This window comes from Psittacula echo, assembly GCF_963264785.1.
Source record: "Psittacula echo genome assembly, chromosome: Z".
Taxonomy (NCBI): domain Eukaryota; kingdom Metazoa; phylum Chordata; class Aves; order Psittaciformes; family Psittacidae; genus Psittacula; species Psittacula echo.
Window position 1 is genome coordinate 16,973,813 of NC_137742.1, and position 24,830 is coordinate 16,998,642.

General features: G+C 41.5%; 2 protein-coding genes across 4 annotated transcripts; one reads left to right on the plus strand and one right to left on the minus strand.

The window, feature by feature from the left end:
• Positions 1-2,894: 2,894 nt before the first annotated feature.
• NIM1K (NIM1 serine/threonine protein kinase) lies at positions 2,895-11,761 on the plus strand (the record flags this gene model as incomplete). 2 transcript variants are annotated; one of them, XM_080637924.1, is made up of 4 exons in its annotated part: positions 2,895-2,965; positions 3,519-3,757; positions 8,792-9,060; positions 11,015-11,761. In XM_080637924.1, the coding sequence occupies 4 exons, from the start codon at positions 2,895-2,897 to the stop codon at positions 11,759-11,761; spliced, it is 1,326 nt and encodes a 441-aa protein (XP_080494050.1). The 2 variants fall into 2 exon arrangements, with proteins under 2 accessions (XP_080494050.1, XP_080494051.1); XM_080637925.1 differs by lacking the exon at positions 2,895-2,965 and having other exon boundaries at positions 3,466-3,757.
• Positions 11,762-13,455: 1,694 nt separating this feature from the next.
• On the minus strand, positions 13,456-22,643 carry HMGCS1 (3-hydroxy-3-methylglutaryl-CoA synthase 1). Of its 2 annotated transcripts, none has more exons than XM_080637170.1 (10): positions 22,638-22,643; positions 20,296-20,753; positions 19,773-19,898; positions 19,244-19,408; positions 18,347-18,515; positions 18,051-18,221; positions 17,077-17,183; positions 16,614-16,739; positions 16,181-16,344; positions 13,456-15,777 (listed from the first exon to the last, which is right to left on the minus strand). In XM_080637170.1, exons 2-10 carry the CDS (start codon positions 20,741-20,743, stop codon positions 15,685-15,687), a joined length of 1,569 nt encoding a protein of 522 aa, XP_080493296.1. In that variant the 5' UTR covers positions 20,744-20,753; positions 22,638-22,643; the 3' UTR covers positions 13,456-15,684. The 2 variants fall into 2 exon arrangements, with proteins under 2 accessions (XP_080493296.1, XP_080493297.1); XM_080637171.1 differs by lacking the exon at positions 22,638-22,643 and having other exon boundaries at positions 13,456-15,116; positions 15,671-15,777; positions 20,296-21,735.
• Positions 22,644-24,830: the final 2,187 nt, after the last annotated feature.

Sequence of the window (24,830 nt, forward strand, 5' to 3'; positions counted from 1 at the left end):
TCCTTTTTCCTTTCATTCTAAATGTACTTAGAGCTGTGATGCAGGGTTTTAACTGAATCTGCAGCTGAAGCCTGAGGGTATTCAGCACTTTTTAGAATAGGTCCAGAGTGTCATTACCTGGAAATATTTGAAAAACAGAGTTAAACAAGAGCAGCACAGTTCTTAAAGGAATTATACATCTGTTCACTCTGTTCTGTGTTGCATTTTGTGGTGGGTTGTTTTGAGGGGGGAGGTTGGTTTTGCTGGTTTGTGGTTGGTTTTTTTGGGGGTGTGTTTTTTGTTTTGGGTGGTTTGGTTTTGTGGTTTTTTTTGTTTTGGGGCATTTTTTGCTTGCATATTTTGTTTTTTAAAGTAATAAATACTTAAATAATTAATTCATAAGTTATTAATAAATTCTACTGAGGTTTTTCAGGTCACAGCCAGCCATACTGCAGAAAAATTAAATCATTGTCCCTCATTGTGTTTGCATGATTTCTGATTTCCTTGTTTCTCCCTTCTCTCTAAGAATTATTTTCTTCTACAGTCAGTGCCCTTTTGTATGGTATCAGGGTGGATTTTACTCATTTAGATTACAGGAAGGAACATAGGCTATAAATAGATGGTATATATTCTCCTAACACCAGGAATACTGAAATAGCTCATCTTAAAAGACAGCCTTTCTGTACAGCCAGTTAACTGCAAAGCTCCTGGTTATTTTTGCAGAGGATGATCTTTAGCTGGGTGACTGCTAATGCTGAATAGGTTGGTTCATAAGACTCAGCTATCAGGAGCATCCTGGTTTGGTTTGTTGTTATTTATTTCCCTGCCATTAATAGCAGTTTTGTGTTTCTCCTTCTGCAAGAGCAGAATTGTCCATACATGCCACTCTGGAGTGCTCAGGCTGTAGCCGTAAGCTACAGCAATTCTTTGGTAAGGTGACAAGGATGTTGCTTCCTGCCCAAAGATACTTGATTAAATAATAGTTTGTAGCTTGTATGTGGCACCACTGACATTGCTTGTGAATTTTTCCAAGCATTTCATACGGACAACCTGAGCTGCTGTGGTTTTGACTCAAGACCAAACAGCAGAATGGGAACAGAGTTTGGCCTTTCTAATCTCTGAATCACTGTGGTGGTGTACAGCAGACAAATGTCTTCCAAAAGATCTGCACAGTGGAGTGCTGTCCACTGTGGAAATTCTCAAATACAGTTGAGTTTCATATTGCAAGTTTTTTGTTACCTAAAATACTGTTAAATTGTGATGTGAAACAGGTTAAAAGAGAAAACAGCCATGGGCCAGGATTAAGGCAATCCTGCAAGAAATTGTCCTTTCCCCAGAAGAAGAAGGAGAACAAGCAGAGAATGTAAGGTGTGGGTTTAGATGGGATTTTGGTTTAGCTTGGGGAGGAGGTGTCCTTCCACACAGATTTTTCTTCCTTGGTATCAAATAATAAAGTTAGAGGGAACATTTGGTGCTAAGTGAGGCTGGTTTGATGGGAGAATGCTGAAGACTTTCTTCAGCTGCCACCCAATCTCTCTGCTACTAACAATTTCAAGATTTAGCCAATAGTTGTTGCACACATACAGCATTTGTTGGGGGTTTAACTCTATTTAGAGTCAGAGAATAACATATGATTATTTATTATTATTTTATGCTTTTTTTTTTCTGTCAACTATGAAAATGGCCCTTTTCTTCAAACAGGACTAAACCAGAAAAAGTAATGAGAGGTCAAAGAAGTCATAGAACAAGTGCATTCTCCCTCCATTGCAGTTATAAACTGTGTCAGATGTAAGTTTGCAGCCACACAGTAAGAAGCATCCCTATCAGAGCGGTGACGGAGAAGTGGGGGGACCCTTCTGTCCCTGAGGGCCTTTCCCCAGGCAGAGCTGTAGGCAACTTGGCCACAGCATGGAGAGGTGATGTGACTATCAAAAACACTTATATGCATCTTGGAGCAAGGAGAAGCTTCCTGGAGGCTGCGTCTGTCACCTTGGCCTTTCTGTAGAAGCAGCAATTGCTTCTGTGCCACCTCAGTTCCCATACAATGAAATCACTACCACTTGCCTTTTCTTTACCCTTATGTGGTGCCTTTGGCTTCTGCTCCTCTTGGTCACTCAGATCAGGGTTTAGAGAACAGCCCCTCCTGGCTGTGTGACAGTGAGGCACCTGAGGTGACTGTCTACCTTCCCTAAGCTCCAGGCATTGAGTTACTGGTCTGATTCCCTCCCCCTCAATCTGATACAGGACAACGGCAGTGAGGTGCTTCCTGCATTCACCAGTGCTGCAGGCTGAGAGCAGGGAAGGTGAGCATTGCCATAACCTGCGCTGCCTTTGTGTCTAGCTCACCACTCTCAGGCACATGGTTGTATGACCTGCAGTTGCTGATCAGCTCCTGGTTTTTAAGGTTAAGGAAGAAAGGTAAAGAAGAAAAAAATGGTGTACTGCTTTAAAGGTAAGTGAATGCCTGTGTATTTAGAACAAGGACTTCATTTGTGCTGCCAAACAGAGTTAAAGTGGTGAAATGGTGTGTGATGTGCTGTCATTTAGTGAAGTGAAGGGCTGTTACGTAAAGGTTTAAATGACTTTTTTCATCTGTCTGCTTAGGAGGAACATGCGTCTGGCAAAATTTTGAGAAGGCTCAAGGCGTTAAAGAAAGCTCATCTAAATAAAGGAGGGTTAACATGACATTGCAGTTACTTAATCCTGTATTGTCCTGCCATGTGACTGCAGGGATACTGAGGTGCAGCGTTTCTTTTGCCTGGTGCACAGATTATGCTTTTCCTGTCATCTCTCAGGGTCAGTTGCTTTGTTAAACTGCAATGGGAAGGAAACAGAGGGGCAGCAAACTTTTTACAGCAAGGCTTCAAGGCACAGTGACATTTCCAAGGCACTCTGACAAGCTCACAGACTGAAGAATGAATCAAAGGCAAACCCTACGTTCAGCTTTTGGACTGGTACCAGAGTCAAGGAGAACTATTCTGTTAAAGTCAGCTATTCAAAATGAACTGGAAACGTCTGGATTTATTCAGAGCAGTTTATCGGCTATTTGTTTGACTTCTATCAAGTTAGTTTTCAGAGCAGCAAGCTAAAGCCTGAAAATTCGTGTCAAATGTCTTGCATGTGTCAAATGTACTGCATAGTAGCAGCAACTTGCTGCTTTCTTGCACCAAGTTTACAATTTTAATTGCAAAGCCTCATTTATCTTGTAGATTAAGATCCTGATGTATTAAATCCATTAGTGAGAGATGGATGTAAACAGCTTCCAGTTTTATGTTTGATTTCAAACAGAACTGCAATATGTCGATGTGCCAGATTTGTTTCTGAAGTGATTCCAAACTAATCCTTGGACTGTCAGTAAGCTGCTTTTTTTGCTAAGTTTGTCACAGTGTTCATTATGTGCAGGACTGCATATTCATACAGAATTATTTAATTTAAACTCCTTACTGGAACATCTTGTTAAATGGGGAAGTGACTACCCTATAGACTATGACAACAGGATATATGAATGGAGGAAGTCTTGGAAAACATTGCTATTCCAGGTGGCATCGTGAGGACAGTGGAGAAGACGATGGGCATCCGGAGTGCTACGGAGGAGAGGAAGAGGGCAGGGAGCACAGGCTGACCCCATTTGAGAAACTAATGCATGACATGGCCCAGAATGAAAAAGTGGTGAAAGAATTAACCCTGGGAAAGAGAATTGGCTTCTATCGAGTCAGAGGAGAAATAGGAAGTGGCAGTTTCTCACAAGTGAAGATTGGAATTCATTCCCTAGTCAAAGGTAGGCACTGGTATGTGGGTCACCTGTGTTCTGATGCCCTAGTTCTGAATGTATACAAATGGCTGTCTTAGGAAAGAAAGATGCTGTCTGAACCTTATGTTTCTTTTTTTGTTGTTGTTGAGTGCATCTGAAGTACAGTCACAGGTAAATGCGTACATTTGGATCAGCTTTTAAAGAAAACCATAAGCATTTTCTCTAGATGGCAACTATTAAACCAAAGTTTATCTCTGTAGTTCCCGGAGTTGACACATCTCATCTCATGCTTCAGGCACTCCACACTTCAAAGCATGGTGTTGTATTTACCTTCCTACAACTTGTCCTGCCCATCTGCCCTCCTCCCTGCCCCAGTTCATGGGCTGCAGTGCTGTACATGGTGAACTCCCAAGGGCAGCCTGTCTAGGGGTGCTCCTGCCCATTGACAGAGTTAGCCAGGCTGCCTTTGTTTTATTGCCACTTTAACTAGTATGGACAAAGCCTTTATTTGGTCACAGTAAACTTGGTGAGAAATGTCTGCTTTGCTGGCTCATGTGCAGGTGGATCAATATTGTAAAAAGCTGGGACAGGGCTATAGGTGTAGACTAAGCAGGGGCAGGGAAATGAGCTCTGGTACAGCCAACCCAGGGTTTGTGTTGACATCAATGATTTTTTTAGTACAGAGAAGCATCCTATATACTGCTCCTAGAAGAACATGAAAGGCAAGGTAACTGCAGGAGACACCTCAGTTATAACTAAGAACTTGTCTTCATCTCTCCTGTTTCTCTACTGCTTCTGACTATCTGACAATAACAGAAAACTGTTCTTGTTTTCCCTCAGGAATGACTGGTTTTCCCCATATCTCTGTTTTCTACTATCTTTTTTCTCATAGACTTTTCTTTCCTCCACCATCTGACAGGAAAGAGAATGAGATACACCCCAAAGCCTTCATGCATTGTTACTTGTTGTTGTTTTCTCTAACCACCTCTTTCAGCCCTGACTGCAGATGTGTGAAAGCTCACATTCATCCCTCGTGTGCAGCAGTTGCTGCACTGGGAATCAAAGTGGGGAACTGATGGTATTTATTTTTTCCAAATCTAAGCCTGCCTGAGGGTTGCTTTAACAGGGTGTGAATTTTTGGTTTTGCTTGTTTCAGAAAAGCACCTATGTTCTGCTTGGGCCACAGTGAGTTATTTCCTCTTCTGTGATTTGTTTTATTTTTCCAGAGAAAACTGTGTTTACTGGTGGAGGAAATGCTGCTCCTGTACTGAGAACACGAGGAATGCTAATGAAAGGAAGTTATAAATTTGATCTGAGTGAACCTTTTACCTGTCAAACTTAGTTAGGAGACAGGAGCTTTAACATTTAAATAGAGCTGATTGACTGAAAAAAATTGAACTTCAATGGATACAGTAAGTTTGGATGAACTAATACCAAAATAAAATGAGTAATTTTTTAAAAGTTCTTTTTCAACAGAAATCTCTGAAATTATGTTTTCTTATGTTTGCTAGTAGCTTTTTTTTGTTAAAATGTTCACTGGTCATGGAGTTAATTTCTTGATACTAAGTTTGCAACTGTCATGAGGAAGGAAGGATTCAAGATAAACATCTGACTCAGTCTGCCCTCATAACGTACAGTATGTGGGTAGAATAGGAACATGCACATGTGTGTACACACGTGAGCACATGCATGCACACGCACAACCCCATCACCCACAAAGATGAGTCTGTTTTTTCCAGTGGATGCACACCATTGTGTTGTTAATGAAGTGATGTTCCTGCACAGTGCTAATGAGCACAAGTATTTTTTTGCTTATTATACAAACACAAAGGCTTTGTTATTAATGCTTTTTGAGTCCCTGTGAAGGGGAAGGAGTATGTGTGAGGGCCTGTTCAGCTCTTCAGTTATTTTTGTCATGGTGTTAAGTTCTAAGTATGGTCTTTTCTCTTTCAATGTCACCATATATGAAAAAAGGAAACAATTCTGTTCTTTACCAAGATGAGCTTTCGTAACAATTACGTGTGTGCTGTTCTATATCCCTTGTGGTCTGTTGCAGCTGGGTATGGGAAGAAGTTTTCTAAAGGGAGAAATGGAAGACAGTGCAGTATCATACTGGTTGAAGGGATGAGGAACCTTGTTTCTCTCACAAGGGCTGTCTTGGTTGCTTAGGGGGTACAGGAGAATCTTCAGTGCTATGATGTGCATGGAGTTATTCAGAAGCGTTGCCCATTTTATTAACCTGAATTTTGGCAGAGTTTTTCTACAGAGACCTGCAAAGTTGCTTGTAAGGACTGTTAGGTTACAAAGCTCTGTGTAACCTTCATTTTACATACCTTCCAGCTGACAAATGTAGTGTGAAAGCACAGCTGAATAGATGCAATTAAGAGCATCCAAAATTTACAGCTAGTAAAAACCCAATCTAATGTGAAACATCAATTGCAAAGGCAGTTATGTCCAGGTATCTAGTTTCCGTATCTTTTTTTTCTTGCTGCCCAAGCAATTTTAACTTGGTTCTGTTTGTATTTTGTTTCCTTTTGCCATCGTACTACACGCCACTTCTTCCTGAAGTGATTTCTCGTAATATTTCAGCTAGCTCTTTTCAAACCTCAGCATATACTGCATATAGTCAATTAAAATCTCTTGCTACTTAGTTTTAGTATTTTGGTAAATAAGCTTGCTGCTAAAAACGCCCTTCTGTTCAGCACTGCTGCCATGCAAGGGCAATTCAGGGTTTGTAGACCAAGGGGTTTTTTTTAAGCAGCAGGAATGAATTTAAAGAAAGAAAAGAAGGGTGTTGGGGTTTTTACACTTTTGGAAGGGCTACTTTTCTTTTTTTTGCATATCATGCATATACAATTGCAGTGATGCAGATTTAAAGGAGCTCAGTCCTTGTGTGTGAACAGCATCAGGCCCTTCTGGTTCAGATGTTTTCTTTCTTTTTTATTCCACCCCCTTTCTCTTTTAAAGCTTTGAAAGAAAACTGACCAGGAGGAGTAGTAAATTCCAGAGAAAGGAAAGGGAAGGAATTTAACCTAAAAGATTATGTTTTTTTTAAAGCCTAAATGCCCCCAACTTCTATAAATTAAGATGTAATGATGCAATTACATACTTAAGATTGTAAGAATTGTTATCCTTGTAGTATGTCAGCATTTAGTTGTGCAAATGTTACCTAAGGATGCCCTTTCCTCTTGTTTAGGTGATCAATATGCTACCAATGTGACAAGGGTTTTAGTCTTTCACCCCTAGGTCATCAGTCAGAGCTCTGCCAGGATCAGTGTCATGTGTGGTTATTGCTCAATAGCTGCATTTCCTCCCAGTTCACTGCCAGCACCACACAGGAGTATGTACCTGGTTTCCTAAGGGGCTCACTAGAAAGCATGGAGCAGGTCAGAAAGAAGCAGCGTGGGGAAGACTGCCCAGTCTCAGCACAGGCTCCCTGCTGACGATAGGCACATCAAGGGACAACTCAGCACCTTTCACAAGAATCACATTTGCTTGGAAATCTGCACTGTAGTAGAGAGATCAATTTTATACATATAAGTTACTAAGAAAGGTAAATATCCCAAACATGGAGTTTTCTTGATCTGTACAGATATATATGCATATGTATCCTTAACACTTCTAACACTTCCTTTAGATAGCGATGAAATACTAAACTTGAGTTAAATGACTTTATAATATTTAGTACAAAATATTTTGAATGCTTTTATACCAGAACACATGTACAAATGTGATAGCTCTCTGAATCTTACAGCAGGAAGTAAACAATACTATTTTTTTTCATTTACTGCTACGTACTTGATACCAAGGTGAAGTGGTTTTTTTCCTGAAAGATTTTATGGAAGTAATTAATTGTTAAGATATCTGTGAATGTTTAACTAAGATATTATTGGGGAAAAACCTTCTTCCTGGGAATAAACAGTTGTTTTTATTGCCATGATCCAATTTAATTTTGCTTTCCTGACAAGTTATACAAAGCCACTGTAAACCTATTTTAAACAGGCTAATCCTTCACATACCAGATGCATTCAGTAGACTGCAGAAAAAAGCTATAACCTACCAGTTAAAACAGAAACATGAGGGCAATTGCAGTTGACCTTTTCATTCTGCTCTGAGCTACCCTGATGATATGGTGCAGCAGCAAGTGTGTATCTGGTTTGCGGCCTTTGGCTTCACTGTAGATAGGCTACAGAAACATGTAGAACTTAACAGCAGCTTTGTATTACCAGGACAGCATAAGACAGCTAGATTTGCTGCCTTACAGGATCCCTGGAACTTATGCTAACTCACTGTGTTCTTTCCCTTCCTCAAAATCTGTGTGTGATGTGGATTCATGGCCCACTGTGGCATACAGACATAAAAATGTACTTTTCCTGTATTCTGTACAGCACCAAGAACTACTCATACATGAACCTGTTGGAAAAACTGACACAACTATCCTGAGAAAGACAAACCTCTACAACACTGGTTTTGCTAACGGAGAATTCAGGACGGGGGGTATGGGATAAGAAATTAGGGAAGAGTTCTTTAAGTTGCACCAACTTAAAAACACCTCTCCATGATTAACCTGCAGGTTATTGCCAGAGACCCAAAATTTCACCCAAGTTTGTCTGTCTGTTCTGAAACAAAGCACCTAATCTGACACCTCCATTAGTCTGGAACTACCAGGCTCAGGCCTGGCTCATCTGAAGAGCAAACACTGAAAGAGAAAGTGTGGACTTTCTCTACCAGCATTAGACACCAAAAGCAGATGATCCAACTGTGGCCATCAGTCACACATTAGCCTGACAGCAGCGGAGCATATTAAGGCAGCAGATGATTTGATCATCCCTTGCAATACACTCCCAGACTTCAGCTACCTCAGCAGCGGGTAGGATGCCGTACACAAGGGCATGGGTGTGTGTGAAAGTCTGAAGGGCTTAGTAGGCCTCTGCAGCTTAGCTTATACTGATCAGAGGTGGAATTTCATTGCACTTCTATAATCAAGGATTGTTGTGAGCAGATGGAATTACCATCTGTGCCTGTTGCATTAACAACACGGAAGAACATTCTTCTTTTCAGAGAAAGTTGCAATAAAGATTTTGGACAAGACAAAGCTAGACCGGAAGACTCAACGTTTGCTGTCCCGTGAGATATCCAGCATGGAAAAACTGCACCACCCAAATATCATCAGATTGTATGAAGTTGTGGAGACGCTCTCAAAACTGCACCTGGTTATGGAGTATGCAGGAGGTGGGGAACTCTTCACTAAGATCAGTACAGAAGGCAAGCTGCTAGAAACGGAGTGTAAAATAATCTTCTCCCAGATTGTGTCTGCTGTGAAGCACATGGTAAGTTGATCTTCTGCAGATTTGTTGCCTGTCACTACAGTAGCAGATTTTGTGGATGTATCTTTTGGTTTTCAACTAGTAGGTTTACTCTTTCCAAGATTTCAGGACCGTGTTTCTGAAGAGCAAACAGCTAGAGAAAAGATGTCTTAAAGGTATCAGAGCTTTCACATGCACCTCCAGTGACTGCTCTCTGTTGACAGCTTTAGGGAGGAGACCGACCTGGGATTCACCTGGTGGGTGGAACCATCCCTTTAGCAACAGTATTGTGTTGTGTGCTTTAAGTTAGTGCAGGCGCCGGCTAACACATCATTTCCTCCCTCCAGCTATTTCAAAACATAGGATCAGTGACTCTTCTGCTATAAGTGTTCTGCAGAAGAGGCTTGTCAGGTGTTGCAAACGTCTAGCTTGCTTATTAATGAATGTGGGAGGCTGGCACTTAAGACAATTGATTCCGAATCCTTGCTTTGGTACAGATCTGTGAAGTTAACACCCAGCAAGTCACTCCCCCTTGCCTAGTCTTCAGTATCTGGGTTTAGTATAATGCTATTTATATAGAGCCCAAAGCATCTTGTGAAGGCATAAGAGAAGCAATAAACTACTTCAGTACCATCTCCTCTGAACTTTGTGTAGTAACTACAGCTACTTCAAACGACAGCATAAAACCACGAGAAGACTTTTCTGCAGGACTGAGAAATAAAAGTGGTGTTCATTAAAACTTGCCTCAGGGTGCCCCCCAGTGGCTTGTAGTCTCCTGCCACATAATAGCCTCAAGCAAAGTCAACAGCAAGGGTGTTCCCCAGTCAGGCTTCTAGAAACTGCAGTACAAGTTGTTCGTGTATAAACAGTCTGCATTTTTTTACATATTTCGACAAAATTATAAGATCTACTGTAATTGCTGGATTAGCTCCCACACCTTTTCCATAGGACAGGTACTCTGCATCTACTGGAACTGACATTTTAAGATGACATCTATTTCTGAGCATTAAGGCCAGATCGACCAAGCTAGCCAACCTCTTCACTTGTACACACAGACTTCCACAAAATATTTTAATTTTGCTAAGCCACAAAATCCAGGCTACTTAAATCCCATCTCAGTGCTGCCAGTCCACAGTGAGGACAGATCTCTGCCATCATTGATAGCAGTTTAAAAAACTTAGGACGCTGAAGGTTTTCCTTATTGCCTCCAGATACTGCACTTTGTTACTTCCAAAGGTGGGGCAGAGTTCTCAGACACAATCGTTCTTGCTGTTTCAAACATGAAGCTAAACCCTTACTTAATCAAGACAGGTATATATCACCAACCACTAAGCAGAGAAAATTCAGTTTGAGTCCTTGGCTACTTCTGGCATTTCCAAGGGAAAAAAAGTAAAAGTTACAGTGTATGTATTTACTTTAGACTCTAAAACAAGAAGATGCCACTGAACTTGGTGTCCTGCAACAAGAAATACCACAAGTGAGCGGTCCTTTCCTCCTGCCACTACCGGGTCCTCACACGACATTAGATCATGCAACAGAACTGTAGTGTCCTTCTTACTTTATCTGTGATTACATTCACTTGGTAAACCAAACACTTTCACTTTGTAAGTCCAGAAGCTTGCAATATATACAAAATTGCAGTTACTTTTGTTAGTTGCATCATTACAGAAATGTAGTAATTGCTAAAGCAAGGGTTCTGAACCCTGAAAAAAATTACAGATTTTGCACATGAAGATACCTGGTCTTTTAGGATTAGCCATGATGCCAGAGATCGGCTTCATGAAAATACTTGATACTAGTTAACAAGTTGAGAAAGCTATCATTAAAAACCTCAGCTTCCTTCTTCCCATCTTTTCTACCTACCCTATTGGTTTTGTATCAGTAAAGAATTAATTTTCTTTAAACACTTTAACTTTTCAATTTCGTTGAGAACTTTCCCATGAACAAGCTAATACCAAGTCTTCCTCTTGTTCTACAGCATGAGAATAATATTATTCACCGGGACCTAAAAGCAGAAAATGTCTTCTACACAAGTAACACCTGCGTTAAGGTGGGAGACTTTGGATTCAGCACAGTAAGTAAAAGAGATGAAACTTTAAACACTTTTTGTGGCTCTCCTCCTTATGCTGCCCCTGAACTCTTCAGAGATGAAAACTATGTTGGCATTTATGTAGACATCTGGGCACTCGGAATCCTGTTATACTTCATGACAACGGGTATCATGCCATTTCGGGCAGATACAGTAGCCAAACTGAAAAAGTGCATTCTTGAAGGGACATACAGTTTGCCTTCCTGCCTCTCAGAAACTTGCCAGAAACTGATAAAAGGAGTCCTTCAGCCAGTACCAACCAAACGATACTCCGTCAAACTTATCATGAACAGTGAATGGATGCAAGGGATACAGTACCCCAAACCTTTACAGCCCTTTAAACTGGATCCGAGGTACTTATCAGACAGTACACTCAAAGACGAAGATATAGAAGTCAAAAATATTCTTGAAGATCTGGGAATCACAGAAGAACACATTCAAAACAACCGGGGAAGAGATGCGCGCAGCTCAGTAACAGGGGTCTACAGAATTGTCCTGCACAAAGTTCAGAAGAAAAGGGCACTTGAATGTGTTCCTATCATGTCCCATTCAAACCCCAAAGAACAAGACCTGAAAGGAGGAATCCATTCTTACAGCAGGATGAAGAACACATCCAAGCTGTGTTCTATTTTATAAACTGCACTGCAGGCTTTATAATTGCATATTTAACAAAGGGTTTTATTAACAAGTTCTGGCATTACATTTTTTTGTAATTTTTGAATAAACCAAGAATGCCTCATCTCCTCTGCATTTCTCCACTCAAAGTGCTCAAATACAGAGCTCTCACTCATTTGTTTGCCCATTGCTCCAGAGACTTGGTATAGCCAGTACAAGAACCCCAGCAAGTGAAACAGGTAAGAGATCATTAGTTGAAGTGACCTTTTAGTAAAGGTCAAACAGTACTGCATTTAACATGCTACAGGCATATTACAGCTAAGATCTTGAAAAGTTGTGCCTCAGCTTGGCACAACTTTGCCGCTGCAAACCAGGACAGTTTTTTGCAGAAAACTAAAGCAGAAACCAGACTGTAATATAAACAACTGTAAAGTCTTCTTTAAAACTTCTCAGCAAATTAAACATGGATAAGTGTATAACAAAGCTCTATGGGCTTTAAAATTGTATTTAAAAAACCAGCAGTGGTGTTGTTGACCACCGTTCCCAATTTGTCACAATTACAAAAGGCAAATTAGGACATGCTGCTTGAACTGTGTGGTCACAGTTCCTGTTGCAGAACTGGTTGGGCTACCATCTACTGGGCTACCTACCACCTGCCATTACTTGGATGACTCCAGCAGCTTGGACTCTAGCTGCACTCCAATAAAGGAAGATTTAAGTGTACTCCAAAACTCATGTAGTTTTAAACTCTTGCTTTAGCTCTAAGTATCAGTAAGCTAGACGCAACCAATAACAAAATCTGCTTGAGATTTGAGGTTGAGCTAGATTGAGCATTACAAGCTTGTACCAATTCCTGCCATTATAGTTTGGCAGCAAAAGCTGATTCTGACCACTGCAAGTTAAAAGTTGGATAGCCTGACAACTCCAGTTGTTCCAAGCATCACCAAGATGTAGATACTCTGATTTTCAGCTTTAATTGTTTATATTTTCATCCTCAACACCGTAAGCTCCAATGCAAACAGTGGAAGAGTGCAGCAGCTGTCCTCTGAACAGGCACAGCTGACATGCCCAAGCTAAGAAGCAGAACCCCATCCTACTTTAGTTAAGGAAAGTAAACTAATACAAGGCTTAGAGGTATAGCTGGTGTTTTCAAATTTAAGGGCAGGATGTCTCATCTGTTATGGGGGACTGATGAGATGATAAGTTGACTTTAAAAGGGCTAATTAATGTAAATGAGCCACAAAATAGCTGAAAAGCCACCCCTGGTAAACAGAGATTCAGTGAGGCTTAGGTAAGTACACAGCAAGAATCAATACTGTCTCACAGATGTTTCTGAGGGGGATAAAACAATACCATCTTTCTTAGGACTGTAATAAAGATGAATTGTATTTCATAAGCTGTGAATAAATTCCTCTACTATAAACCGTTTTCCTCTGAAAGCATTAAGTTATATTGAAACACAGCCCTGCAATAATGGTTTCCCACCAGCCTAAGCAACCCTTTCCATTTTTGTAATGGAATGATACTAAGAAGAAAGATCCAGAAAGTCCACACAGCTGGTGAACCTACAACTTCAGGTTTTCACAGGGACAGTTTCCTCTTTTTTTCCTGTTAAAGAAAACAAAAATTCATCCTGAAAATCCAATGAATCAGCACTACTCCAACAGGTTTCAAATATCTCAAATTTTATTTTAATAAAGGATCAGCCTCACAAACCACAAGGCCCCTGTGATAACTTCACGCCAGTAGTGCGCTTCCTGGCTTGTCCACTGCCAGCAATGGACTTTGTTCCATGGCAATTTGTTTTCCTGGTGCCAAGATTAAGTTTCACAAGGGCAACCTAAACCAAAGTACTTGCAAACACTATCATCATGCATCATTGCTCCATCATTTTCAGCAGAACAAACAGATTAGTATCCATCAATTTATAATAACTATTTTACCAAGGCTTGACTGTACAAATACAGCAAGTTATCAAATCCTGGTGAGTGACAGATAATACAAACACTTCATTACACACAAAAAAATTGTAATTTAACAGACATGTAATTTTTTGCTACTTTATATTAGATAATGCAGCTTTGTAGAATTAGCAAAGAAATAAATCCAACAAAATTTCATTCTGTACATTAGCTCAATTTAAATATGTATATATTACAAGCTTACAAGGCTCATGTCATAGTTAATTTCCAATCTGGGCTTTAAAAATCTACCAGAATGGAATCCCCATTAGTATGGTATATCTACCTGTTGCAAAATTGATAGCTTTTAGCTTGCATATTGGGAAAAAAAACAAGGAAGGAGGAAAAAAAAAAAAAAAAGACCCTACTCCTACAGTATCGCCATTAGTCAGAAAGATTTCAAGGTACAAAGCCAAACTCAAAGTTAGAAAGTCTTTCAGAAATGTATTATATAAAGACTAGTGAGAGGCCAGTGCTCCAGACACAGTGATGTTTCTCCCTTTCTTCATTTGCCAATTAAAACAGCTCCGTAATATCTAGAAGTCCTATATGAAAATTCTGCTGCCTTAGATAATTATAGAACCATAGAATCATAGAATGGTTTGGGTTGGAAAGGACCTTAAGATCATCCAGTTCCAACCCCCTTGCCATAGGTGGGGATGCCTCACACTGGACCATGTCGCCCAAGACTCTGTCCAACCTGGCCTTGAACGCTGACAAGGATGGAGCATTCGCAACTTCTTCGGGCAACCTGTCCCAGTGCCTTACCACCCTCACAGTAAAGAACTTCTCCCTTATATCTAACCTGAACTTCCCCTGTTTTAGTTTGAACCCATTACCCCTTGTCCTGTCACTACAGTCCCTGATGAATAGTCCCTCCCCAGCATTCTTGTAGGCCCCCTTCAGATACTGGAAGGCTGCTATGAGGTCTCCACACAGCCTTCTCTTTTCCAGGGTGAACAACTGCAGTTTTGTCAGCCTGCATTCATATATGAGGTGCTCCAAGCCTCTTATCATCCTCCTCTGGACTTGCTCCAACAGCTCTGTGTCCTTCTTAGGTTGAGGAAACCAGAACTGTACACAGTACTCCAAATGGGATCTACTAGACAATCGGGAAAGATGCCAGATCAACGAACCCATATCTTTGCAAGAAAGAAATCCCTCCCTCCCTTCTTTCTCTTTCCACCCACGCTGCTGTGATTTACAAAGCGGGTACAAAATACACATTATGGCTGTTCAGAGGAATCCCATAGTAACTAACACAGCAGGTCACAAAGTTTCTTGGAAGAAAACCACCTGGTCAGTCTAGCCATTCTTGATCCAGTCATTCTGACCGGGAAGAGAGATTCTTCTGCAGCAATGAGTGCTACTTGGTTGTATATATTTCCCAAAGCAATGAGGTGATGGGATGCAGACTGGCAGAAGAGAGGGAAGGTGGTAGAGAGAAAGAGAAGTGCAGGATTCTGAAGTCAGCTTACTGTCAAGGCACTGAGAATCCAAACACAAAAAGCCTGAACTAGCTTGCCACACATTTGAAGTTAACAGGATAGGTTTAAAGTAGAATTTAACAGTAGAAGTTAACAGTGTAGATTTGAGTAGAAGTTAACAATATAAGTTAACAGTGTAGGTTTCAAGTCATTTTGAATGGAAAGAGCAAGCAAAAGTATTTTTCTGTGTATGAACACCTTGTAATGGACTACAGCTACTACTCAGCAATTGAAAAAAAAAAAAATGGACATGTTAATGAATCCACACAGCTCCTGGCAAGTCCCTCCATCCCCAGTATATTCATGAATTTACTGTCTTGAAAATACTATAAACATCAGCACACCATATTATGACAAAGCTTTTCAAGGAGCTTTAACAGTTTTCCATTCTCCAGTGAAGTACTACTATTCACTGAAACTTGAGCACCACTGCAATCCTCTCCCTCTCTCACCCTACCCTCACACCTTATTTCATTCCCCACCTCACAGAGGTATCTTAATGCTCCCCATTGGAAATAGCAACAGTAACGCCTTCAGATTCTGTTGTTGCAGGGATTCTTGGCACTTTCTTAGCAGGGCTTGGGATGTGCTAAGAAGAAGGGAAAAAAAACATTAAATACAGTTTTCTAGTTCACAGACATCCATACTTCATGGCTAGTCCAAATCTCAACAACATTCATGCTACACTGGACGGCTTCATTTTAAGTCAACTGAATTGGTCATGCTTCATGCAAACTGGTAACGTGAAAAGAGCCACTTTGTTCTTGTTTCATTCTTGTGCAGTTTCATTCTTGTTATGATGAAATGTACATTTTAAAATCCCATGTTCAATTTTTTTTTTTTTTACTTCTTTTACTTACATAGATTAGCTAAGTGTTTAACATAACTTGTTAAAACCACTTCCTCCTTTAACATACATGCACATGCTATGACAAACACACAAACCGTTCCACCATTTAGCTTCAACTTTTAAAAGAGTGCCGAGTGTTCACCTCATGAACAACGCCTGGGTGGACAACTTCAACGCCCGCTTCCAGCGGTCCATCACCCATGAGTGGGCGCCGTGCATATGTTCTCCTGTGCTTTTCATCCACACGCACAAGGTACCAAGTTCCCTCAAAGAGATCTTCTACTGAGCACTGTGGAATATAGTTGGCTGTAACAAAGCCAGTAACACACCGTTAATTGGTTCCTGGTAACAGTTTTACACAGCACAGGCTTTGAAGTTTGGACACAGTAAGACAGAAAAAAACAAATCTACATTTTCATGTCTGCCTCACTGGACCAATGAACATGAGCTGTCAGAAGTAGAAAGAAGTTGGACATTTCCTTTATTCTACACCCTAATAGTTTAAAGTCAAGTGAACTAAGTGATGACCATCTTGCTGTGAGGGTACAAACAATTTATACTTATGAAGCTCTTACCCAAATGATGTGTTTCCTGTCTAATCTTCATATTTTCAGCAAAGACATCCGGTGCAATACATTTTCTTGAGTCAAGTCTTGTTTTGAGATCGGACAGACTGGCAGTAATTTTGTCTAGTGCAGAACCTACAATACAGAACCATCACGTAAGGTCGCACCAGTACCAAGAACTGCATGTTAGCACTTCAGTCTCATTCAAAATGTTTTGCATTACAGCAGCTAAACCTTTTTTCATTGAAAATATTCCCAATTACTCCATCAAAACAGTAGCGGAATTTGAAGAGTATTACTTATCTGCCCAAGGAGACACTTAGACATTCCCAGGGGTTGGAACATGTTCAGTTTAGCATTACTATCATTAAGCACTGCTCTGCAGGTTTACTTATTCTGGTGAGTAGTATCATGAGGCATTTAGCACGGAGCTGTGCAAGGGAGTTAATTAAAATTTCTTCCTTTCACTCACCAGGAGTGGCATCTTGAGTAACTCTGATGGAATACAGCGTAGCAGCAAACCCAGAGCCATACGAAAACACACTGATTCTCTGTCCTGCAAGCTGCTCTGGAGAGTACCTGCAAACCAAGCAACAGTTATTTAAAGTGAGAATTAAGCCAAAGTGCCAAATCTAAGTAACAAGAAAGTGCAGCTAGCTCAGCAGAAGCAGCCAGTGAGTTATATTGACTACAACACACATTTTGCATGCTATGTGCTTAAGTGACTTTTAAACAGTATCAGGCGTGGCTGTTATGTGATGACTTCCAAAGCTGCCTAAGCAAAACAGAGCAAGGAAATGCCCAGAATATCATTATCCAGAAGGCAGCCAGTTTTCCTTCTTAAGTGACCTAAAGCCTAAAATGAGTAATCACATCTTGGAAGGCAAAGTCAGAATAACAAAAAAAAGGATCCAAGAGGAATGGCTTAGTTTAAACTTAACATGATTTTGTAAAAGTCTGTCATTGAAAAAAAAACAAAAAAAAACACCCCCAAAACCAACCAAACAAAATAAAACCCCTAAACAACAACCAACCAAACAACCCCCTCCCAAGCCCCTAATTTAATTTGGCTTTGCTTATTATAAGTGAAACAGAGAAGGCATCCTGATTCTCTCTGCCCCTGCAGTAAGTGTTTTTTTTGGAGGGGGCAGGGCAGGGAAGGTTGAGGCTGGGAAAAGATACCACCACATAAATAAGATCCTTCTTCAGCAGGAAGCAAGCAGCTGTTTCAGATCAGCTTCTGACATGTAACTTTTGAATCTGCTTGTCACCTGAACCCAACTGTGCATGTAGAATCGGTTTTTTAACTTCAGGCTTTCTGCTTAAGGCAATCTAGTAGGAAAAGGTTTGCTAGATGGTACTTTTACAAAACGCTTTCTGAAACAAAAACCTTTTATAACCTTACATATAAAAAGCTATGACTTTTTCCCATTATTTTATGCTTACTGGGCTAGAAGAGAGGCAAGGCAACCATAGACTGAAGGGGTGTACATATTTCCATTCTGATTGGACACAAGTAACGAAGCTTTGGTTTTCTGATTAAAGAGCTCTGCACTGGCTTTCATGAAAGCTTTTTCCACATCTCTGTCAAAATATGTATCCTCAAGTTTTACATCCCTATTTTAAAAAAAAAAAAAAGACGTTCATAAACAGTTACTAAATTACTTTACAGAAAGTAAAGACACACTGGAAGTGTAACAAGTTAAGATCATACGAATAAGGAAGATAGCAGGCATTCTCACCTGAAAGCCTCCAGCCCACTGAAAATACCATCTGCTGTTTCTGGGTTCTGATCACTGAGAAAGTCATTCAGCAAGAGTCTAGCCACAGACTTCTGGACCAGTTTACAGTAGGGAGAATGAAAGATCATGAATCCAAAGTCATTCAGGGTGAAACGTCTGCCTATCCCCTCTGGAAGTGGCAGAAATGCTGTGTTACAACTTATGTTCAGTACTTAGTGCAACTATGAAAATAAAACACAAAGGTGGCAGGGTACTAGTGATTTTATCACATCACCGTACAAGAGACTACAGTAAGACTAACTATGGCTGTCAAGATCATTTAAAACATTGCTGCTACTTCTATTTAAAGGTTAGTTTCTTACTGATCTTTTGCACCAACTAACAATGTTTGACCTCCTAGAAGAAAAAGCTACAAGCTTAACAAAATCTCCCTATTCCTTTTCACCATTTTGATGTAATAGTCTACACTTCATTTAACTAGCTAATCTTCACCCTTATGCCCCTTAATATGAGTAAAGCAATTACTAAACATGTGAGGTTAAAAAAAAAAGAAATCAGTATAGTTACATAACATTTAAATATTAACGCCAATATCTTAAGAGCATATCATGTGAAAGGGTGGAAATAACATGGTTTTTTTAAGCAAGGTATTATACATTACACCAAGATAAGCTTCTGGAAACTGCTGCTTACCATCAGGTACTCAGCCATACCAGAACAGATGTAAAACATTTCTTATGGGAGAGACAAAACATTTGAAACGCCTCAGAACATGCAAAACCAAGATGGGGACTAGTCTTCAGAACGAATGCTAAAACTCTGAAAGTACACTGCCAGCACAGAGACACATTTCAGTATTTGCCAGATCTTGCAATATCACCAAGTTCGGCTACATACCTTTTTGCCACTGGGTGTGGATTTTGTTGCGATAAACAGTATAGCAGCGATCTAATGCACTGAGGTAGCACTGTATAGAGAGTTTGCCATCAACTACAGGATATTCAGAGACCATATCTGGCTTATAGAAGTCATATGCATGCTGCATGTGGGTTCCACGCAACCCTAATGGACAGAAATTGACAAAAACTATTCAGCTGCTTTGAGTCAACTCGAATGTATCACTTAACACAATTGGGGAAACAAGCAATATCTGGCTTCCATTAAGCAGGTTTTCATAGCACTTCAGGCCCACTCTTTGACAACTTTATTGTAGAATCCCCAAGGAAATAAACAGACATGAGAATCTCTAGTTGCTCCTTGATGCATCCTATAATGGGACTTGCCCAAGTTAGCCCAGAGTGAGGGCAGATAGCATAATTTCTGACATGGTGTGAGTTAATCCAGCCCTCAAGCAAAGCACAACAGGCTTCCAAACAGATTTAGTTATCTGTATGAACAGTATTTGTTTTTTTTCCACAGGACTAACCTCTCTCAAAAATTAACGGAGCATTTGGACCAACCAGCATAGCAACAGCACCAGCTCCACCTGTTGGCCTGGCATTTCCAGTGGCATACACAGCTATGTCTCCAGCAACAACAAGTGCATAGCGTCCTGTGAAAACCACACACAAATAATGATGAGAAATAGCCAAGAATCAAGCATACTTTAATACCCATCTGCGATTTTCAGATGTTGGTCACAGAGGAGATGACCCCACTATTTAAGGGGCTCTTCCATCTTGACCTTTCCCCCACATTTCAATTACTTAGCAGCCACAGAAATTTACAGGAAAAGACCAGTGATTACTAACCATGTCATCTTTTTTTTTTTTTTTTCCCCCACTGGAGTTGAATGTAATGTCCAGTGCATTTAAGAGTAAGACTTCAGAAGGGAAAAATAGTTTAACCTCTGGGTTTTACATGGTTAAACATGAACACTGTCATTATGAGCCAGACTACCCAAAGCCAGAGGATGATGTAACTTTTCCAAGAAAATACTCTGAACTTACCATCCCAAGAACTGGACTCAATCCAATTAATGGCATTAAAAAGAGCAGCAGTGCCTCCATAGCACGCATTGGTGGTGTCAATGCCTTCTACATCTGTATTACCAGATTCTTCAAAGAGCTGCATCAGGACAGTCTTTACAGATTTTGATTTATCAATTATCGTCTCTGTTCCAACCTCCAATCTCCCAATACAATCATAGGAAAGGCTGTTCCTCTCCATCAGCTTCTGAACCACAGTCAAGCAGAGAGAATTGATATCCTCCCGGTCAGAGCAGAACCCCATTCTTGACTGGCCCAGCCCAATGGTGTACTTCCCAGCATCCACACCATCATACTTCTCCAGCTCTGTCTGGTCAACGTACTGAGAGGGAAAATATATCTCCAGTGCAACAATTCCCACATCTTTGGGCCAACAGTATTCAGCGTTCACCGGAAGAGAGCCAGGCATCGTGGTAGATCTTTAAGGAAAAAAACAAAAAAACCCACACACACACACAGAAAAAAAAAAAAAAGGCTGATTTATTCACATGCATTTTGAGAGACCTACTTTCAGTTTCTGCAGACTTGTAGAAGAAGTTATATTTCAGGTATTCTGCAAGGTCATTTGCAAAAGGCAAGCCTCTGCCCCCTGGGGAGAATTTGGTCTGAGCGTACTGTAAACATCACTAGAAGCTCTGTAACATTTTTATATTAGGAAGCTGTTTTAAGTGAGAACACAGATTTCAGCCCTGGAGATGAACAGATGAAGGTTAAGCCCAAGTTATTTCACCAAAGCAATCCACACTTAACAAGTGTTGTTTGAGAAATTAGTTTATATCAAGGTTCATTATTGTATTTCTGCTTATACGCAAAGTCTCAATTTTACACAACCAAGCTAGAAGCATGGGATTTTTTTTTTTCAGACGTTGCTAGTTGAGAACTTAGGTTTAAAATTCAGCCTTTATCTCTGCCTTAAAACAAGCCAGTTTGTTTATACTTGCAACAAAGACAAAAAGCAGGCATTTTTCTGATGTTTGTTCTTCTTTCTTAATTTCTGGTTGGGTTGGTTTTTTTTTGTTTTTTTTTTTAAGCGTACTGTTTTGGTATTCCAGAACACTGGAACTACCAACACCAGGCCTGGAAGAGCATTTCACATACCAAAATGAATACAAAGAGATTCCTCCTGATAGACCAAGTTTTCTTATTTTAACCCTGTAAGTTTATTGCCACTACACTCGAGGATATTTTACATCCTGTTACTTTAGCCCTATCCCCATTATACGGCCATGCACCACCTTCTTGTAGTTTTGCTCATTTCCTTACAGAGCACTTATCCCCTTCATGCCCAGCTGCAAGTACCATCAAACTGACCCAACTTTTTCCATAAAGTCTTAGCGAGCTGTTTAATGGAACTATCCTGATTTAGGCTGAGATAGAGTTAATTTTCTTCCTAATAGCTGGTGCAGTGCTGTGTTTTGGCTTTAGTCTGAGAATAATGCTGGTAACACATTGAAGTCAGTAGTGCTTACCCTGATAAAGGCCTTTTCAGCCTCATGCTCCGCCAGGAGGGCGCAGAGACAGGACACCTGACCCAGACTAGCCAAAGGGGTATTCCATACCACAGCATGCCTAGTACATGAACTTGGGGGACTTACCCAGAAGGGGCTTATCACTGCTCAGGTTGGGTTGGGTATTTGTCAGTGGGTGGTGAGCAGTAGTACTGTGCATCACTTGTGCTTATTACGGTTTTCTTCTTATTTTATTTTGGTTTTTTTTAGTTATTTCCCTTTTCATTATTATTATCAGTAGTAGTAGTATTGTATTGTTTTTAATTACTAAACTGCTCTTATCTCAACCCACAGGTTTTACCTGTTTTCCCCAATTCTCCTCCTCATCCCGCTGAGAGGGGTGGGGGGAAGTGAGAAGCTGTGTGGTACTTAGCTGACAGTTGTCGTTAAACCATGACAGAAATAAAGCCTGTCCCTGCAGGAATGCTGATTTTACAGGATGCATATTAAGACAAGCATCAAGTGTTTTCTGTTACCGGTATGTTCTTATGAAACTGAAGTCCGAGTGTGTGGTTCACCATTTCGACTTGCCTCCAGCAAACTCAACCATACCTGTAAGGTACCTAAACCTTCATTTTTACGGTATTTCTCTTGCAGCCTGTATTAAAACGCGTGAACAGGAGGAAAACGCTATTTAAAGCTACCCACTGAAGCACCGCATAGCACACAGCTCACCGCCACGATCTAAAGCAAAACAAGCCGCTTGGCGTTCATCCCACCGCCACCCGATCTCATGCCTTTCTGTCTACTCGCCACACCCAGTGCCCGGCCGCGACCTCCTCCCCCTCAACCCACCCTTGCCGCACCCCTCATCTCAGTGCACCGCCGCGGCCTTGCTGAGGGCGGCGGGCAACCCCCAGCCGGACCCACAAACGGCTCAAGGTTACCGGTGACCCGGCCCAGTACACGGCCAGGAACCACCGGCGTGGCGTGAGGGGCGCATGCCCGCTCCCACCGCAGCGCCCACTTCTACCGCAGCGTAAGGCCCAACCACCCACCGCCGCCGTCACGGCCTTACACGGTGTGGAATCTCATCGCCGGCTGCCGGCGCGGAGGGCCGCGCATGCGAATTGGGCAGGCGCGAAGTGCGCAGGCTCGGAGAGATCGTCCCGTTCCCCTCTCGGGACGGCGGCGCTAGCCGTCTTGCCCGCAGCCCTGAGGAGCCCCTTGAGGCGCTGACAGCGCCGGCATCTCTTGCAGCCCAGACAGCTGTGTGCTCGGCTGCATCAGAAGGCGCCCAGCAGGTCACGGGAGGTGACTCTCCACCTCTGCTGTGGTGAGATCTCACCTGCAGCACTGCGTTCAGCTCGGGGGGGAATGCAAGAGGGACGTGTAACTGGTGAAGCGAGGCCAGAGGAGGCCAGGAAGATGATTAGAGCGCTGGAGCACCGCTGCTATGGAGACAGGAGAGAGAGTTGGCTTGTTCAGCCTGGAGAAGAGAAGGCTCTGGAGAGACCTTAGAGCAGCTTCCAGTGCCTAAAGGGGCTACTAAATCTGTAAGAGGACTTTTGGCAAGGACATATATTGACGGGACAAGGGGGAATGGCTTTATAAACTGGCAAAGTGCAGATTTAGATTGGACATTAGAAAGAAGTTCTTCACTGCAAGTCTGTTGAGATGCTGGCATAGGTTGCCCAGAGAAGTTGTGGCTGCCCCACCCCTGGCACTGTTCAAGGACAGGCTGCAAAGGACTTTGAGCAACCTTGTCTAGTACAAGGTGTCTGCCCATGCTAAGGTGGTTGGAACTGGATGATCTTTAAGGTTCCTTCCTACCTATCCAAACCATTGTACGTTTCTGCCTCCAGGAAGCTGGTGAGCAGGATTAAGGATTTATTACGGCATAACAGTGGGTTTACACTGTTAGACATGGAGTGGCCATCACAGCTTTCCTAAATCCACAGGCAGGGAAGGGAGTGTGATGGTCCACAGATTCCCCAGGAGCTGTGGGACAAGCTCAGGTCCCCTCTCAGCAGCACAATGAGCAAGTCACATGCATCTTGTAGGGCCACAGAGCAGCACTGTGGTCCAAAACTTGCTCCACAAGCATCATTTCACTCCAGATATGCACAGGCACTGCAGGGGAGGAGAGTGCCTTCCAGCTCCCTGTACAAGTGCAGACACAACACTGACAGTGAGATCCCAAGGTACCAGCTGCAGAAATGGCCTTGGGGTCCAGCTCTTCTTGGCACAATGTACCTCACTTTCTTCAAAAGAGGTCAGGGGTCAAAAAGGGGTCATTCTTGCTGGCTCAGCCATCCCGAGGACAAGCCTTGAGCCCAAAGCAGAGCTTGTTTTTGCTCCAGGAGCCAGAAAGCCACAAGTTAAAAGGCTGCAGAGAATCTTAAGAGGCTCAATTTTCATGAAGTTATACACTAAATGCCAACTCATGCAGCACATAAGGACCTGGCCTCTTTCATCAGAAAGCTTTCTGCAGAAGACAGCTAAAAGGAGGCTCCTTTTTGTGGCTCACCTAATACCAAGGTCACCAAACATACCTCACATAGCAGCAGTCATAGGGCTACCAGCTGTACTGCAATGAAAATCATGGCTTTATTAAGTTGTTCTGGTCACTGAAGAAAACGGGACAGCTTAAGCCAGTTAGTCACTACAGGAAAAAAATTGTTTACTTAATGCAAAACAAACAGCCTTTTGTTCTCTTGGTCAACAAGCAAACAACATCCCATTACTCAGTTTTGACTGAAAAGAAAGTTTTCTCAAAAGTACGATTTAACAGACTGAGAATGCCAAAGGTTTTCATATAGACACTTAGGAATGCTTTGTCTTGTGTCCCCTCAGGATTCTGTAGGGAATGAACGAGCAGCATAAAAGAGTCACCACTTTCCGCTAGTGTTGCCAGAAATCTGTTATCTCACCACAACTGGTGCCTTACATTGTCTTTGTGTATATTTGTATATTTTTTTATTGGGTCAAATATTGCATATTTAAGAATATGCATTGGTACATATATTGATATATTTGAGAATATTT

Coding starts and splice junctions, on each gene's coding strand:
- HMGCS1 (XM_080637170.1), bottom strand. CDS start 20,743: ATGCCTGGCTCTCTTCCGGTGAACGCTGAATACTGTTGGCCCAAAGAT. Junction 19,899..20,295: donor TGAGTCCAGTTCTTGGGATG/GTAAGTTCAGAG, acceptor TGGTTTTCACAG/GACGCTATGCACTTGTTGTT. Junction 15,778..16,180: donor ACCCAGGCGTTGTTCATGAG/GTGAACACTCGG, acceptor CCTTCTTCTTAG/CACATCCCAAGCCCTGCTAA.